Here is a 14,086-nt window from a genome sequence, read left to right as displayed (position 1 = left end):
CAAAATCACGAGTCTTGACATAGTTTACTGTTAAAATGTAATAATACCGTTGTATATATTTTTATTTTCATAAATTTTGCGTCTCATGCCTACATAACTCATATTCATGGCGATAGTCAATAGGAAACTTTATATGATATAAGGTTTCAGTGCAACATTACCTGTAAGTTTATTAAATATCAATATTTATTATTAACTAAGCAGAATGTAAAATAAAATTTTACATTTCATTCAGCTATGCCTTTTTAATAAGTGCTAGTTGTTCAACGAGAAGTGCTCATGATTTTCATAACTATTTTGGTCTCAAATCAAACTAAGTTTAAAAAGACAGCATCAAACATCGATAGACCTTTAGAGCCGAAACACAACAGTCTTGCGGTAAAAAATAAAAACGCTCCAGCAGACCGGGATCCTAAGTACCCGCTGTTAAAATCCCCTAACTACGAAATACACAAAAATGCTCCGTTTCAGGCTTTTGAGTTACGAAGGACGGCGCGTCTATCTACAGTACCGAAAGCACACGAATTAGTTCCGTTAAGATATTAGCGCAGACCGGTAACGGCTATTGGTAGCTCCGTCCGAGCAGAGTCTAGGATGTAATGAGAGGGTTACTGTATCGCAACACTGTTGAAATGTCGGATGCTGCCTTTAATACTTACGGATTGGTTCGAGACCAAAATAGTCATGAAGATCCCCATTTGTCACGCGAACTTACAACCACGGAAAGCCACCGGCTCCGACGGAATCAAAAACCCGTTTTAAAAATTTTACCCGTCCAACTAACGATCATGTTGATCTCCATTTGAAATGCCGCTATAACCGCTATATGACAAACTGTATCTTTCCTGCGGTGTGGAAAGAAGCGGACGTTATCGGCATACACAAACCTGGAAAACCTAAAAATGATCCCGCGAGCTACAGCCCGATCAGCTTCCTCCCTATGATAGCAAAATTATTCGAGCAACTATTACGCAAACGCCTCTGGGACTTCATCACCTTCATCAAAGGCATCCTGAACGAAGAACCGTTCGGATTCCGCGCGAAACACCCGTTCATTCAGCGAGTGCACCGCCTCACGGAGCACATCTTAGTAGGCCTAATACACGTAGATCCGTCCCCACGGGAATTCAATATCGCGAAGCCTTTCGACAATGTTTAGCACAACCGCTTAATTTACTAACTAACTCATAAGTTACTGTGGGTTTCGAAGGCTAATTACTTAGACGTCACTCGACGGGGGATGACATTCGGACCCCACATTAAGTTAGTACTACGCGACCGAGCCGCCTTCCTATTCTTTCGACTCTACCCCATGATCTGCAAGCGAAGTGAGTCCCTTCATAACAAGGTGACACTCTACAAAACTTGCATACGTTCTGTCGTGACCTATGCAAGTCTTGACAGAACGTACGCAAGTGTTCGCTCAGGCGGTCCGGACATTTGTTAAATTCTCTCCAGGTCATCCAATCCCGTTTCTGCAGGATATCCGTGGAAGCACCGTGGTATGTGAGGAATGTATATCTTCACAGCGACCTAAATCTATTAACGATACGTAAGTATCTTAAGGAAACGTCAGAACGCTACTTCGACAAAGCGGCGCGACACAAAGACCCTCTTAACGTGGCCGCCGCTAATTACTTATCAGACCGAGGCAACGCAAAGCCACGGTCGCCCGAAACATGTCTTGTCGGATTCACTCTCGGTGGTTTTAGAATCCCAAGCACCGGTCACCATCCTCGTCATACTCGTTGATTACGACGAAGAGTTCTTTTCTGGTACATAGGTAATTACAAAATTACTATGAAGTCTTGCAAGCAAGTCTGCACTAGAATTTTTTTATTACATTCTCAACATTTTACTAGCTTAAAAAGGAAGATTTGATCCTGTAAATGCTGTGGATGGTGGAATACAAGCTAAAATTATAAATAAAAAGCTAGTGTTTCATTTAGGGTATTGCGTTACTTTAAATGAATAATGTCTATTCTACTATAATATTTTTTCATTCTTCTTTTAACTAAGTGCCTATTTGTGTACTAACTAACAAGATCGCTCAATCGCATTTAAAAAAGGAATCTCAAAATTACTTTCCCTTTTTTCACATGATTTCATTATTGACTTGTTGGATTGGTAAAATTCTCTTGGACGCACATCATGGAATTCGTTGACAAATCGAATTCATTTAAATTTGAATGTTTGCTTATTTTGAAAATTAGCTGTAACCAAGAAACTTCAGAGAATCAAGAAATTTTACTTCAGAGTTTTTGTTTATGGTCACCTAGATGTGTGCAGAAGCTCGTGGTCTGCGTGCTCTAAAGTGGTTACCGGGACCCAAACACATCACAACGTAAATGGGACATGAGGACAAATTCTTAAATATATTATACAACGGGCAGGCCTACCGTTAAAGTACAACGCATGACTGCTTAGCCGCAAAAATAGGTAGAATAGTGGTACCTACGCGTGCGGGCTTACAGTACCTACGTCACAATACCCATGCAAATACGGGTTGATCGCAGTATGCTGAACAAAAATCAAAGAATGAAATAATAAGGTACGCAAAATTATATTTTGTAGGGGTTATGACTTTTATTACACGAAATTCATTTTTCACTGTGGATTGCGTTCATAAAAATAAAATAAACTTAAAAAGTTGTCCATATCGCAGTCCTTATGGCAGTACACCAGGCCTTTTTCTTTAAGCCACACGAAATAAAAATCGTTACAATTAATAATTCATTAATCTCCGCCCGTATTCGCGTAGGTACTTCAAAACATACTTCGTGATGATTATCAATTTGGTCTCAAATATATTAAGTGTATAATCTATGATTTGGTCTATGATAATTCGTGAACACACAAGCCACTTTATCTGTTTGAGTTAGGTAAAAAATACCGTTTCGATGTATAAATTGAAATGTCTATTTGATCTCCGTACCGTTTAAAAATGTGGCGGCATAAATTGAATTAACAATTACTACTTTCTACCACTTGTGACGTCGCTGTTTAATAAAATAGGTAGTAAAAGTACCTTGTAAAATCCGGATTTTTCATACACCCAAACAAATAAAACTGATATTACTACTATAGCTAAAGTAAATAACAAGTAGCGTGAAGAGTAGGTATAAGCTTCGGAAAATATACCATACCAACAATTAAATTTATTTCTATTCATGATATCCAAAGATGCTGTTATTGACACTGACAGTCTCCAATAAACAAATTGAATATTGTTTTCAATTAGCCACAATGTCAAAACTTCTTTTGCTTTCGTAGATTTAGCTTGCAATCATTTTATGCATGGAGGATAGAACTATACATAACAGAACAGAAGTGTGGTAGTTTATGATGTCACCGTCCTCGTCGAACCCGTCGCTTACGACACATCCCACTGAGTTTCTCACCGGATCTTCTCAGTGGGTCGCGTTTCCGGTCCGGTGGTAGATTCTGCGAAGCACTGCTCTTGCTAGGGTCAGTGTTAGCAACTCTCCGGTTGAGCCCCGTGAGCTCACCTACAAACGTTAGGGTGAAGCTGAAATAGCCTCTCAAGGCTATCAGCATAGGTAGGGAATAAAAAAAGGTAGTTTATGATGCTGTTTTAAAATCTTTCCACTATGGAGCCACCTTAATTGGCTCCCTTTCAGCAGACACTTCTAATATACTGAGAGTATACTCCATAGCCAGTTGCCATAGTGTATTTATAATCTATCTCTGCTTGGCATTTTAGCTGCCACGCTAGGATTCCCGATAGACCGTTAAAATACTAAGTAATCCAAAAACGGATTTATACCTAGTCAGGTCATAAATTCTGTCACATGTTTAATGTAAAATAATTGAAACAAGTTTATTCATTATGTAACCATTCATATACCAAAATGAACTTAACAAAACATAGATTCTTATGACACTAAAGTTTATTCAAAATGACCTCCGTGATTTTGAATACAGGCCTTCAATCTGCGCGGCCAGTCGTCTATCGCAGCACGAACGAGGTCCATGTCAATATCGGCGGCTGCCTTAATCAAGGATGTCTTGAGTGACTCCAAATTGGGATGAGGCTTTGAGCACGCCTTTTCCTCCAAGTGTTGCCATATCTTGTAATCTAACGGATTCAAATCTGGACTGGAGGAGAGCCAGTCTTCGTGCCGGATGAAGTCGATTTCACGCGCCGCCAGCCAGTCTTGTGTGCTCTTCGCTCTATGAGCTGGCGCCGAATCTTGTTGGAATACCCAGTGCCTGTTATTGGACATGGTATGAGAAACAGGTTCCACAAGGTTCGTCAGGACTGTATTTTGATACACAACTGCATTCGTTTTTACACCTTTCTCACAAAAATGTACCTCTGTTAAGCCCCAATAAGAAACTCCCAACCATACCATGAGCGAGGATGGAAAATGACCTCGTTGGACACGCGGAATACGGTTGCTCGCTTCTTCACTACTGTGTGCGTACACCTTATCATTTTGTTTGTTGTAGCTCTCTTCTACGGTAAAAAATTTTTCATCCGAAAAAATTATTTCCCGATATTTTTTTCCCGCGTACCGCTTCAACAAAGCGCGGCATCTCTTCAGTCTCAGGTCCATTAGACGAGCATTCAAACGATGTCCTGTTTTTCTTCGATATGCCCGAAGCCCTAAGTTTTCATTTAACACCCTTTTCACCGTGGTTCTGCTTAACCCCATCTGAAGGGCCAACAGTTTCTGCTTACGTTTGGGACTTCTTTGAATTCGCGCCTTCACAGCTTTTATCACTGCTGGAGTCCTAACAGACCGAGGGCGACCACTTCTTGACCTGTCATCTACACTAGAGTCTTCATTGTATCGTTTGATGGTACGATAAACGAATCTTTTGGTTACATTAAAATTTTTCAGTAAGTTAAAAATTTGAATTGGCGCGTAACCGCAACGATGCAACGCAATAACTGCAACACGGTCTTCTTTAAGCGTCCACTCCATGTTTAAAAATGAGTAAAATTCTAAAAGTATACATTTTTATTTTCATTAACAATTCGAAATTCGAATTCAATAAACTTTTTTGTGGCCAGCATTCTAAAAGAAAAGTTTTTACTGTGTGACAATACTTATGACCTGACTAGGTATATCACACCACCTATGAAGTGGCATCGTCCAATTTTTTTTTATTTTTTGGTAAACATCAACAATATAATTGAAGAACTAAACTATTTTTTTTCGATCTTAATACTTTGAGGTAAGCGCTTGATTTAAAAGAGACAGAAAAAGTACTTTTGTTCTTTTGTGCACTTTAGTGTACTAAAAGTATTGAAAATAAAGAGTCGTTTAAGAGTGTTTATTTTCAATAAACTCAGAGAATACATAATATGTTCATACTTAATTCGTTCGAAGTATGAAATTAATTTTCTTAAATTTTCATCTTTCTTTGATGTTGATGTTTTGAAGTTAAGTTTTTTTTAAGCAATAAGCTGCTCATATGATTAATCAATTACAAAAAACTAATGCTAAATCGAATGAGTAAAAGCAAAAGACGGTCAATATTGACCGACGCAACCAAACGCGCGGCTCAACCCAAGAAAACCTGGCCGAAGGAGCCTTCGAAGCGAAACGAAGGCTCTGGGACAGCCAGTTAGGCCACCCAGGCGCTGGTGTCCCGAGATACCCCGCTGGGTGAGAATCAGTATTTCGGCTCGACAGCTTCGCTTCGATGCCGAGAGGGAAGAGCTCTCCCTCTCTCATTCCGCCACCTTTTTCTGCGACAAGCAGAAGTCGAGCATCGCCTTCCAGGCCGCGTCGCTGCCGAGCATCGTAGCCAGAACGGTCGCCAGCAGCAGGTTCTCTCCTACGACCGCGACAAGGGTGACTCGCTGCTCCCGGAATCCAGAACAGTTTCACAGTGTCCTACTAATCGCAATCGTCGCAGTGCCAGCACTGCGCCGTGGGTTCCCTTGGGGGGACACGGTATAGATACCAGTCCAGTAGGAGGCGTCCGGACGGACCGCTTTCACGGTCCGTAAGCCATAGGACGGGTTCGCCAAAAGGCAAGACCGCTCTGCCAGCACGGACTGTCGAGATTGGAGCCTTCACGCTCAATCACTCCTTCATCCTTATGGTCATCGCGAGCTGCGGAAGTCACAGCGCAGTCACGTTTTCATATGTTAGGGCGTGGCACCAAATCGGTGTCCTGTAAAGGGTCATGAACCACACCACTCCCTTGTAGAAGCAGCGCATCCGTAGGTCGGAACACCAGATGTTTGGAAAAAGCCTTATCGATAGTCTGCACTAACTTCGACGACACACAACTAAAACTTTATAAACACTACAAAAAAAAAACTGTAAATTTTGGGAAGTGGGTATATTGAATGAAATACTTTTTATGCATTTTATATTCAAAATTTTTATCATTTTACACACAATATTATCATCAAATTCAAAGATTTATTCTAGACTGATAATAATACTTAAATATACATCATTTCCGCCATTGAAGACATTTTTTTAGGTATGTGAACCAGGGTTTCGAAATAACTAGCTAATTCATCAATTGTTACATCACAAGGTGGATTCAAAGCCTGCTGACAACATGAATTATTTTGGGTGCTTTGTTTTGCCTGGTTTTTCTCTTTTAGCTTAGCAATATCATTTCGCCACCATTTTGTGCTACTATCACTATGCGTTGATTTAGTTGGTGGTTCATTCGACTCTGAAGATATCTTCAACTGGTTACAATTTTGCACCAATGTACACAAATTTAATGTGTCGCTATTCAATGTTTCATTATTTTCTGTTGGTAGACTACATTTCTTTGATATATCGTTATTATCACAACATTGCAGAATTTTTAACACAGGCTCTTTGAGAATGTTATTATTGTATTTCTTCTTACTGACACCCCGGTTAAAAAATCTCTTTTGTGACATACATGTACATTTTTTCTTAACTACTCTTGTGAACACACTCCTAGCTGGATACATGGGTATAAATGGATTTTCAGGATGTCTCTCCTTATTAGGTTTGCCAGGTTCAATTTCTAACTTTCCCATTTCAAATCCCAAAACTACATCTTCTCTGGTCATGTTTATTAGCGTTTAAGATGCTTCTTCTACTGAAACAAGCAAAAGATTAATATTTTTCTGTCTTTATAGGAAGGCGAGAACCACCTGTCGTATTAAATATCAACAATTCAAAAAGTGCAGTTTTTTACATGTTCTGAAGTAGCCATTATTTCAAAGTGTACCTTTATACTAACAGATAAAATTGAATTACTGTGCTTTCACAATTAAGGAGACAAGAGATAAAACTTATTTTAAAAGTAGTCTTAATAGAATCCCGAAATATTATTAATGAACAAAATTTAAACTTTAAATTTATAAAGCTTATCATACACACTATCTGCATCTGCAGATAATACTATTTTGTATGTTAATAAAATGTGAAATAAAACCTATACTTTCTCTAATATCATTCTGATTGGAAGACGAAAGTAGGGAAAATAACACGTTCAATATATTGCGCACTTACAGACTATTTACAAACAAAACAGAATTTAGGTTTAAAACAACTTACCAATTACGAGTTTTATTAGAACACAATAACCATTAAAATTGTTCAAAATGCTCGGATCACTAATGTAAATAATGAATAGTTTAACAACAAACACTTGTTTACCACAAATCCGCCATTATTTATTGGAACCATAATTTGAAATTGTCTTGTCATTTGTCAATTGACAATATTTGACAATCACAAAACGAATGACAAATTTGTCACTGTTTTAGTCAACGAATAGAGTACCATGACATGGGGTAAATTGGGATCCTGGGGTAAATTGGGACAAACCTGCGGAAGATTCTCAAAGTACCTGTAGCACGGAATCGACCTAATTTTGTTTATGTTAATATTTATCAATGTATAGAAGAAAAACCAAGTTAACTATGGAAGTACTAAATATGAGTTAAGTTGGTCCCAAAAATTCGTCAAATTAAATTGAAAATAGTGGTTGAAAAGTGCGTTTTAAAACAGCTTAAAGAACTTTTAAAAAAAGTAATATTATCGTTGTTTTTTCAATAAGATCACAGTTTATATAAGTTTTTAATACACCTGGAAATACCACAACAAACGGTAAGTTGCAATATTCTTATTTTAAATACAATATTTCGACAAAATAAAAAATGTGTACACGACCCGGTCTGTATGGCTGTTTCCGAGTCGTGTAATAATGTTTTTTGCTGTCTGTTTGTGCGCTGGTAGAAGACGGCTGTTTCTTTCGATGGGTTTCGGCTTCTGTAGCGAGGTTTCACAGGTAACTGTCTGGTTCACTGGTAGCTGATTCACTGGTGGTTTTCTGATAACTGTACTATTGGAGAACTGCTGGTAACTGTTTCTGTCTTGCTGATGTTTCTTTGTCGGAGAGCTTCTGAGAACTGTTTCTGTCTTGATGATCTGCTGAGAACTGTTTCTGTCGAAGATCCACTGAGAACTGTTTCTATCTTGCTGATGGTTCTTTGTCGAAGATTCACTGGGAACTGTTTCTGTCTTGATGTTTCTATGTCGGAGATTCGCTGAGAACTGTTTCTATCTTGCTGATGGTTCTTTGTCGATGATTCACTGGGAACTGTTTTTGCCTATAAATGGCCATCCTTTTATATTTATTTCAGTACCCCATCTCGCGACGCGCTATCGACGCGCCACTTTCGGGGGTCCCTTGATCTGTATGTTACCGTAGTGAAAGCGCTCCACAAATCGTTCCTATTGGTCTATTTACATTCTCTGATCTGATACACTAACATATTGCATATTAAATAATTTAAGATTATACATTTTTGTTACGTAATTACTTATTAACTATATTAATTCTATTTGTTCGATAAAACTATTTAAAATCAGTTTCGTCCTGCACATTACTCCCGCCGTGCGAGTCCGTCGCATTCTTCTCGGTGCAGGATGGTCTTCTTCGATGGGCAGGATCAGTAGTTTTCTTACTGGTCTCCGTAGAACTCGTCTACGGTGCGCCCCACGTTGTCGGGACCTGGATATATCGCTATTATTTCTCCCTCGCATGCGCGTGTTTCGTGGCAGGCATTTCCACTTTTCACGGCGACGCTTCGGCCATGAAGCTCCCGCCGGTGCTGCAGCTGCTATATTTACTTCACCCATCGGTTCTGTAGTTTCTGACGCCGATTCCGTCGGCCAGGGGTCCTCTCGTTGGCGTAGGAATTCTGGCCCTCTGAACCACCTATGTTCGTTGTGGTACGGCATTGGGACGTCTCGGGTCACGTCGTCGGCTGAGTTATGCTTCGTGGGTAACCATCGCCTCCCGTTTACTGTTGCACTGTCTTCTATAGCTGTCAGGCGTTGGGTGACGTAAGGTTTGTACGAGCGCGATCCCGTCCTTGTCCATCTCAACACTATCTTACTGTCGGTCCAGAAGGTCTTCGAGGTCGGCTTTCTTTCGTGTTTTCGACGAAAGTCTTTAGTTATGTGAACTGCATCTTTTAAAGTTTTGAAGTTATCCAAGTAGTCGTCTACGTAGTGTCTGTTCTGTACTGCGACTGCCGCCTCCGGGTGCGTGGCTTCTTGTTTCTGGGCGGTCAAGTTCTTTACATATATTGCTGTGGAAGGAGAACTTGACGCACCGAAGATCAACGAGGTCATTCTGTTTTCTTCTGGAGGCTTGTCATCTCGCTGATCTTTGCGCCAGAGATAACGGAGCGCGTCTTTGTCTTCAGGTCTCAATTTTACTTGTATGAACATCTCTTTGATGTCTGCTGTTACTGCTATATTATGCTGTCTGAATCTCATTATCACTCCTGGCAGTGACTGGAGTAGGTCCGGTTCCTTAAGCAGCATATCATTCAAAGCTACCCCTCTTGTTCTGGCGGCGGCGTCGTGGACGACTCGGAGTTTTTCCGGCTTCAGGGGGTTCACGACGGCGAAGTGAGGTAGATACCACGTTCTGTTCTCTGTTTTTGTGTTTGGAGCGGGCTCGGCGTAGCCTTTCGCGACGAGTGCTTCCATCTGTTCTGTGTATTTCTGTTTCAGTTCCGGATTACGATCAAGTTTGTTTTCTATATTTATCAGTCGTTTTAACGAGTTTTTGTAGTTGTCTGGTAGACTGACATTATCTGTTTTCCAGAGCAGAGCAGTTTCGTATCTTCCATCTGTTGTGTGGACTGTATTGCTGTTGAGGATGCGAAGCGCCTGTTCCTCTGGGTCTTTTTTTGGTCTTCTTGGTGTGATGCATAGCGCATCCATAGCGAAATACTGTTTTACCAGATTTTCTATTTTATCATCTTCCTGAGTTTCGCTAGCATGATTTATGTAGTTTATGTGGTGGCCTAGGGTACGAGTGCGACCTCCATGCAATACCCAGCCTAGAGGTGTCAGTGACGCTATTGGCTGATTCCTGTTGCCTCGTCTAACTTTCGAAGCTAGTAACATGTGCCAGTTGTCTTGGCCAATTAGTATTCCAGGTTTCGCGTTCTCGTACGTGATGATGTCACTGATGTCTCGTAGGTGCGAATACTCATCTATCTGTTCCTTTGGTATTTTTTGTGCTGTTACATGTAGGTCGTTAACTGTTCTCGCTTGTATTATTTCTTTTCGACTGTTGAGGCCTCTGAGCGTGAGGTTGACTCTTCTTGACCTTGTTTCCGTTGATTTTATGTTGTTAATCGCTTGTATGTGTAACGGATCGATTGGTCCTGTTATTCCAGTCTTCTTGCAGATGATTTCGTCTATTAGTGTCACCGTTGATCCATCGTCGAGCAGCGCGTATGTATCAACCGTGCCTATCGGGCCTTGTACTTGGACTGGGATTATTTTCAAATAGGACTGTTTCTGTTTTCCGGTCCAAGCGGAATTAATGTTTTCTATTGTTTCCTTGTCACTGTTGTCTGTCTTTTCTATTTTTCTGTCGAAATGCAGCATCTTGTTGTGAGTATATTTGCAATCATTGATGCCACACGTGTTCGGTTTGCAGTTGTGGGTTTTATTCTTATACTGTAGACATCGGAAACACAGGTGTTTATTCTTAGCGATGTCCCATCTTGTGTTTGAGTCTGCCTTCTTGAATATGTAGCAGTCTGTTGTGGTGTGTTCGGTGTTGCTACATACCGGACATTTAGCTCGTGATGGCTTCTCACTGACTATGTGCACGTTTTGTGTGCGTCTGTTATATTGTGCGGGCTGCGAGTAGTGCCCCGCCTGTTCGGGCTGTGCATAAGGGCTGCACAGTTCGGCTTCTCTTTTCATGAATTTTTCAAATTTAATCAGATCCGGATCCTCCTTCGGTTGTATCGCGGTGAAGTCGTAGTATCGGTAACGTAGTGTTGGTGTGAGTTTTTCTAACATTGTTTTGGTAGTTTCCGGATTATATAAGTAATGTGTGCAATTTAATGCACGAAGCGTAGCTACGGCGTTGGTCACTTTACTGGAGAATATACAAATGTCTCTTGGTGTTTCTGTTAGTCTTGGCAGAGCTCGTAGCGTGTCTAACTCCGTTATGGCTATCGTTTCCGGTCTTCCGAATCGCGCTTCTAGACTTCTTATGACGTCGGACGGATCAGCGTTCGTTATAAGCAATCCGTCAACGGCTTCCTTTGCCCTTCCTTTCAGGTTCCTTCTGAGTCTGTTTATATTTTCTGTTTTTGTAAAGGAATTTATTGTCTCTTGATAAGCTGCACGAAAGGATAGCCAGTCTTGGTGATTTCCATTAAAGATTGGCAATTCTGTGTATCTTGGTTCACGGGAGGCTTTGACGGCGAGTGTTATTGCTGCGGTTAGATCTGAGAAGTCTTGTTTTTCGCAGGCTCCCGCCGGTTTTTCCTTATACTGGTCGTCATTTTCTGTTTTTGTGGGTTGGGTTTCCAACCACGTGCCCACTCTTTCATCGATATCTGACTTACTGTATTCTGATTCGCTGTTTTCGTCATCAGATCCAGCTTCGAGCGTGGCCAGTCGGGCGGCTGCCAATTCCACCTGACGGCGGGCGAGCTCTTCTCTAGCTTTGGCTATCTTCTGTTCTTTTCTGTTTCGCGACCGGTCACTTTTGACTGTACCGGCGCGCTGTTTTGTTGGCACGTCATTCTGTTTGGCTATATACTGTTTGACGGCCTCTGTTTTTGAGTTCCCAGGTTTCTCGGTGACTTTCGTCGTGGCTTCCGTGTTGGCAACAGCAACAGCGCACGATGATTCTGTTGTGGGGGCTACCAGACTCATGACGGTATTCGCGGTTATGTCTGTCATGCTCTGTGTTGTAGCTGTGGTTTCTGAGGGCGGCGACTGTTCAGTTTCGATCCGTCCTCTTCCTGTTGACCGCGTTATCGGCATTGTTCCAATTTCCTTTTTTCAAAATGAATTCTGTACCCGGCTCGAAAGAATAATGAAATTGTCTTCGATCCGGCTCGAATGGACCATGAAATGTACACGACCCGGTCTGTATGGCTGTTTCCGAGTCGTGTAATAATGTTTTTTGCTGTCTGTTTGTGCGCTGGTAGAAGACGGCTGTTTCTTTCGATGGGTTTCGGCTTCTGTAGCGAGGTTTCACAGGTAACTGTCTGGTTCACTGGTAGCTGATTCACTGGTGGTTTTCTGATAACTGTACTATTGGAGAACTGCTGGTAACTGTTTCTGTCTTGCTGATGTTTCTTTGTCGGAGAGCTTCTGAGAACTGTTTCTGTCTTGATGATCTGCTGAGAACTGTTTCTGTCGAAGATCCACTGAGAACTGTTTCTATCTTGCTGATGGTTCTTTGTCGAAGATTCACTGGGAACTGTTTCTGTCTTGATGTTTCTATGTCGGAGATTCGCTGAGAACTGTTTCTATCTTGCTGATGGTTCTTTGTCGATGATTCACTGGGAACTGTTTTTGCCTATAAATGGCCATCCTTTTATATTTATTTCAGTACCCCATCTCGCGACGCGCTATCGACGCGCCACTTTCGGGGGTCCCTTGATCTGTATGTTACCGTAGTGAAAGCGCTCCACAAATCGTTCCTATTGGTCTATTTACATTCTCTGATCTGATACACTAACATATTGCATATTAAATAATTTAAGATTATACATTTTTGTTACGTAATTACTTATTAACTATATTAATTCTATTTGTTCGATAAAACTATTTAAAATCAGTTTCGTCCTGCACAAAATGTACCGTAAAATGGGGCGATTAGGGACAAATTCCAACTTTATGAGCAATTTTAAGGTAGTTGTTGATGTATATAATGCTATATCAGGATCAAAATGATTGAGTCTTGGGGGCATCTTTGTTGTCTAATTTAAAATTATGCAACTAGCATTCCAGTTTAAGCAAAAAATGCAAAAATAGGTGTAATCCCTATTTACCCGAAAATTGCGGTTAATTGGGACGAAATGAGAAATTTGCTAGGGTTGGCACTAGTTGCACCAACAAAGTGATCATCAATAAAAAAAATTTAAAAACTGACAAAAGTACATGGCAGACATCACCTCAATTATAGGTGCAATCGACAGTGCTGATATTTCTATCTGGGTTAAGAGATTAGGTGTGTCGGTTATTCCATGGATTAATCAGATGAATACCCCCACTCTGAACAAATATTAAATATTTTATTATGTATTACTTAGACATTTTTGTCCACCTTGAGATTTCATTGATCTTGTTACATGTCTCTGCAAAATCGACTTCCTTGTATTAAATTGCTTATCTATTTCAACTAAAGACTTATTCCCAATTTCGCTTCGAATAAACCAGATTTTTACCAACAAATTAAAAGAATATTGTTATAACTGCCTATTTCTGCCTATTTCTGCCGTGAAGCAGTAATGCGTTTCGGTTTGAAGGGTGGGGCAGCCGTTGTAACTATACTTGAGACCTTAGAACTTGTATCTCAAGGTGGGTGGCGCATTTACGTTGTGGATGTCTATGGGCTCCAGTAACCACTTAACACCAGGTGGGCTGTGAGCTTGTCCACCCACCTAAGCAATAAAAAAAAAAAAAAAAAAACTCCATAGACAACCCTACAAACCTGTACCTATTTATACTTAGGTCGTTTCCATTTCACGTATTCTCATCCCAATTGACCCCTTTTTCGTTGTTATTTGTACCTAAGACGTCCCCAATATCCCCAAAAACAA

The 14,086-nt window shown here is 40.7% G+C and overlaps 2 protein-coding genes across 3 annotated transcripts; both read right to left on the bottom strand.

The window, feature by feature from the left end:
• Positions 1-6,340: 6,340 nt before the first annotated feature.
• Positions 6,341-7,704, bottom strand: LOC101741301 (uncharacterized). 2 transcript variants are annotated; one of them, XM_004926692.5, is made up of 2 exons: positions 7,536-7,704; positions 6,341-7,074 (listed from the first exon to the last, which is right to left on the bottom strand). In XM_004926692.5, exon 2 carries the CDS (start codon positions 7,043-7,045, stop codon positions 6,431-6,433), a length of 615 nt encoding a protein of 204 aa, XP_004926749.1. In that variant the 5' UTR covers positions 7,046-7,074; positions 7,536-7,704; the 3' UTR covers positions 6,341-6,430. The 2 variants fall into 2 exon arrangements, with proteins under 2 accessions (XP_004926749.1, XP_004926748.1); XM_004926691.4 differs by having other exon boundaries at positions 6,341-7,071; positions 7,536-7,701.
• Positions 7,058-12,299, bottom strand: LOC119629069 (uncharacterized). Its single transcript, XM_038013645.1, has 2 exons — positions 8,987-12,299; positions 7,058-7,074 (listed from the first exon to the last, which is right to left on the bottom strand). Exons 1-2 carry the CDS (start codon positions 12,297-12,299, stop codon positions 7,058-7,060), a joined length of 3,330 nt encoding a protein of 1,109 aa, XP_037869573.1.
• Between the last annotated feature and the right edge of the window lie 1,787 nt (positions 12,300-14,086).

Source organism: Bombyx mori, chromosome 11, assembly GCF_030269925.1.
Source record: "Bombyx mori chromosome 11, ASM3026992v2".
NCBI classification, from domain to species: Eukaryota; Metazoa; Arthropoda; class Insecta; order Lepidoptera; family Bombycidae; genus Bombyx; species Bombyx mori.
Note: the sequence above shows the minus strand (reverse complement) of the source record. Positions and strands in the feature narration are given on the sequence as shown.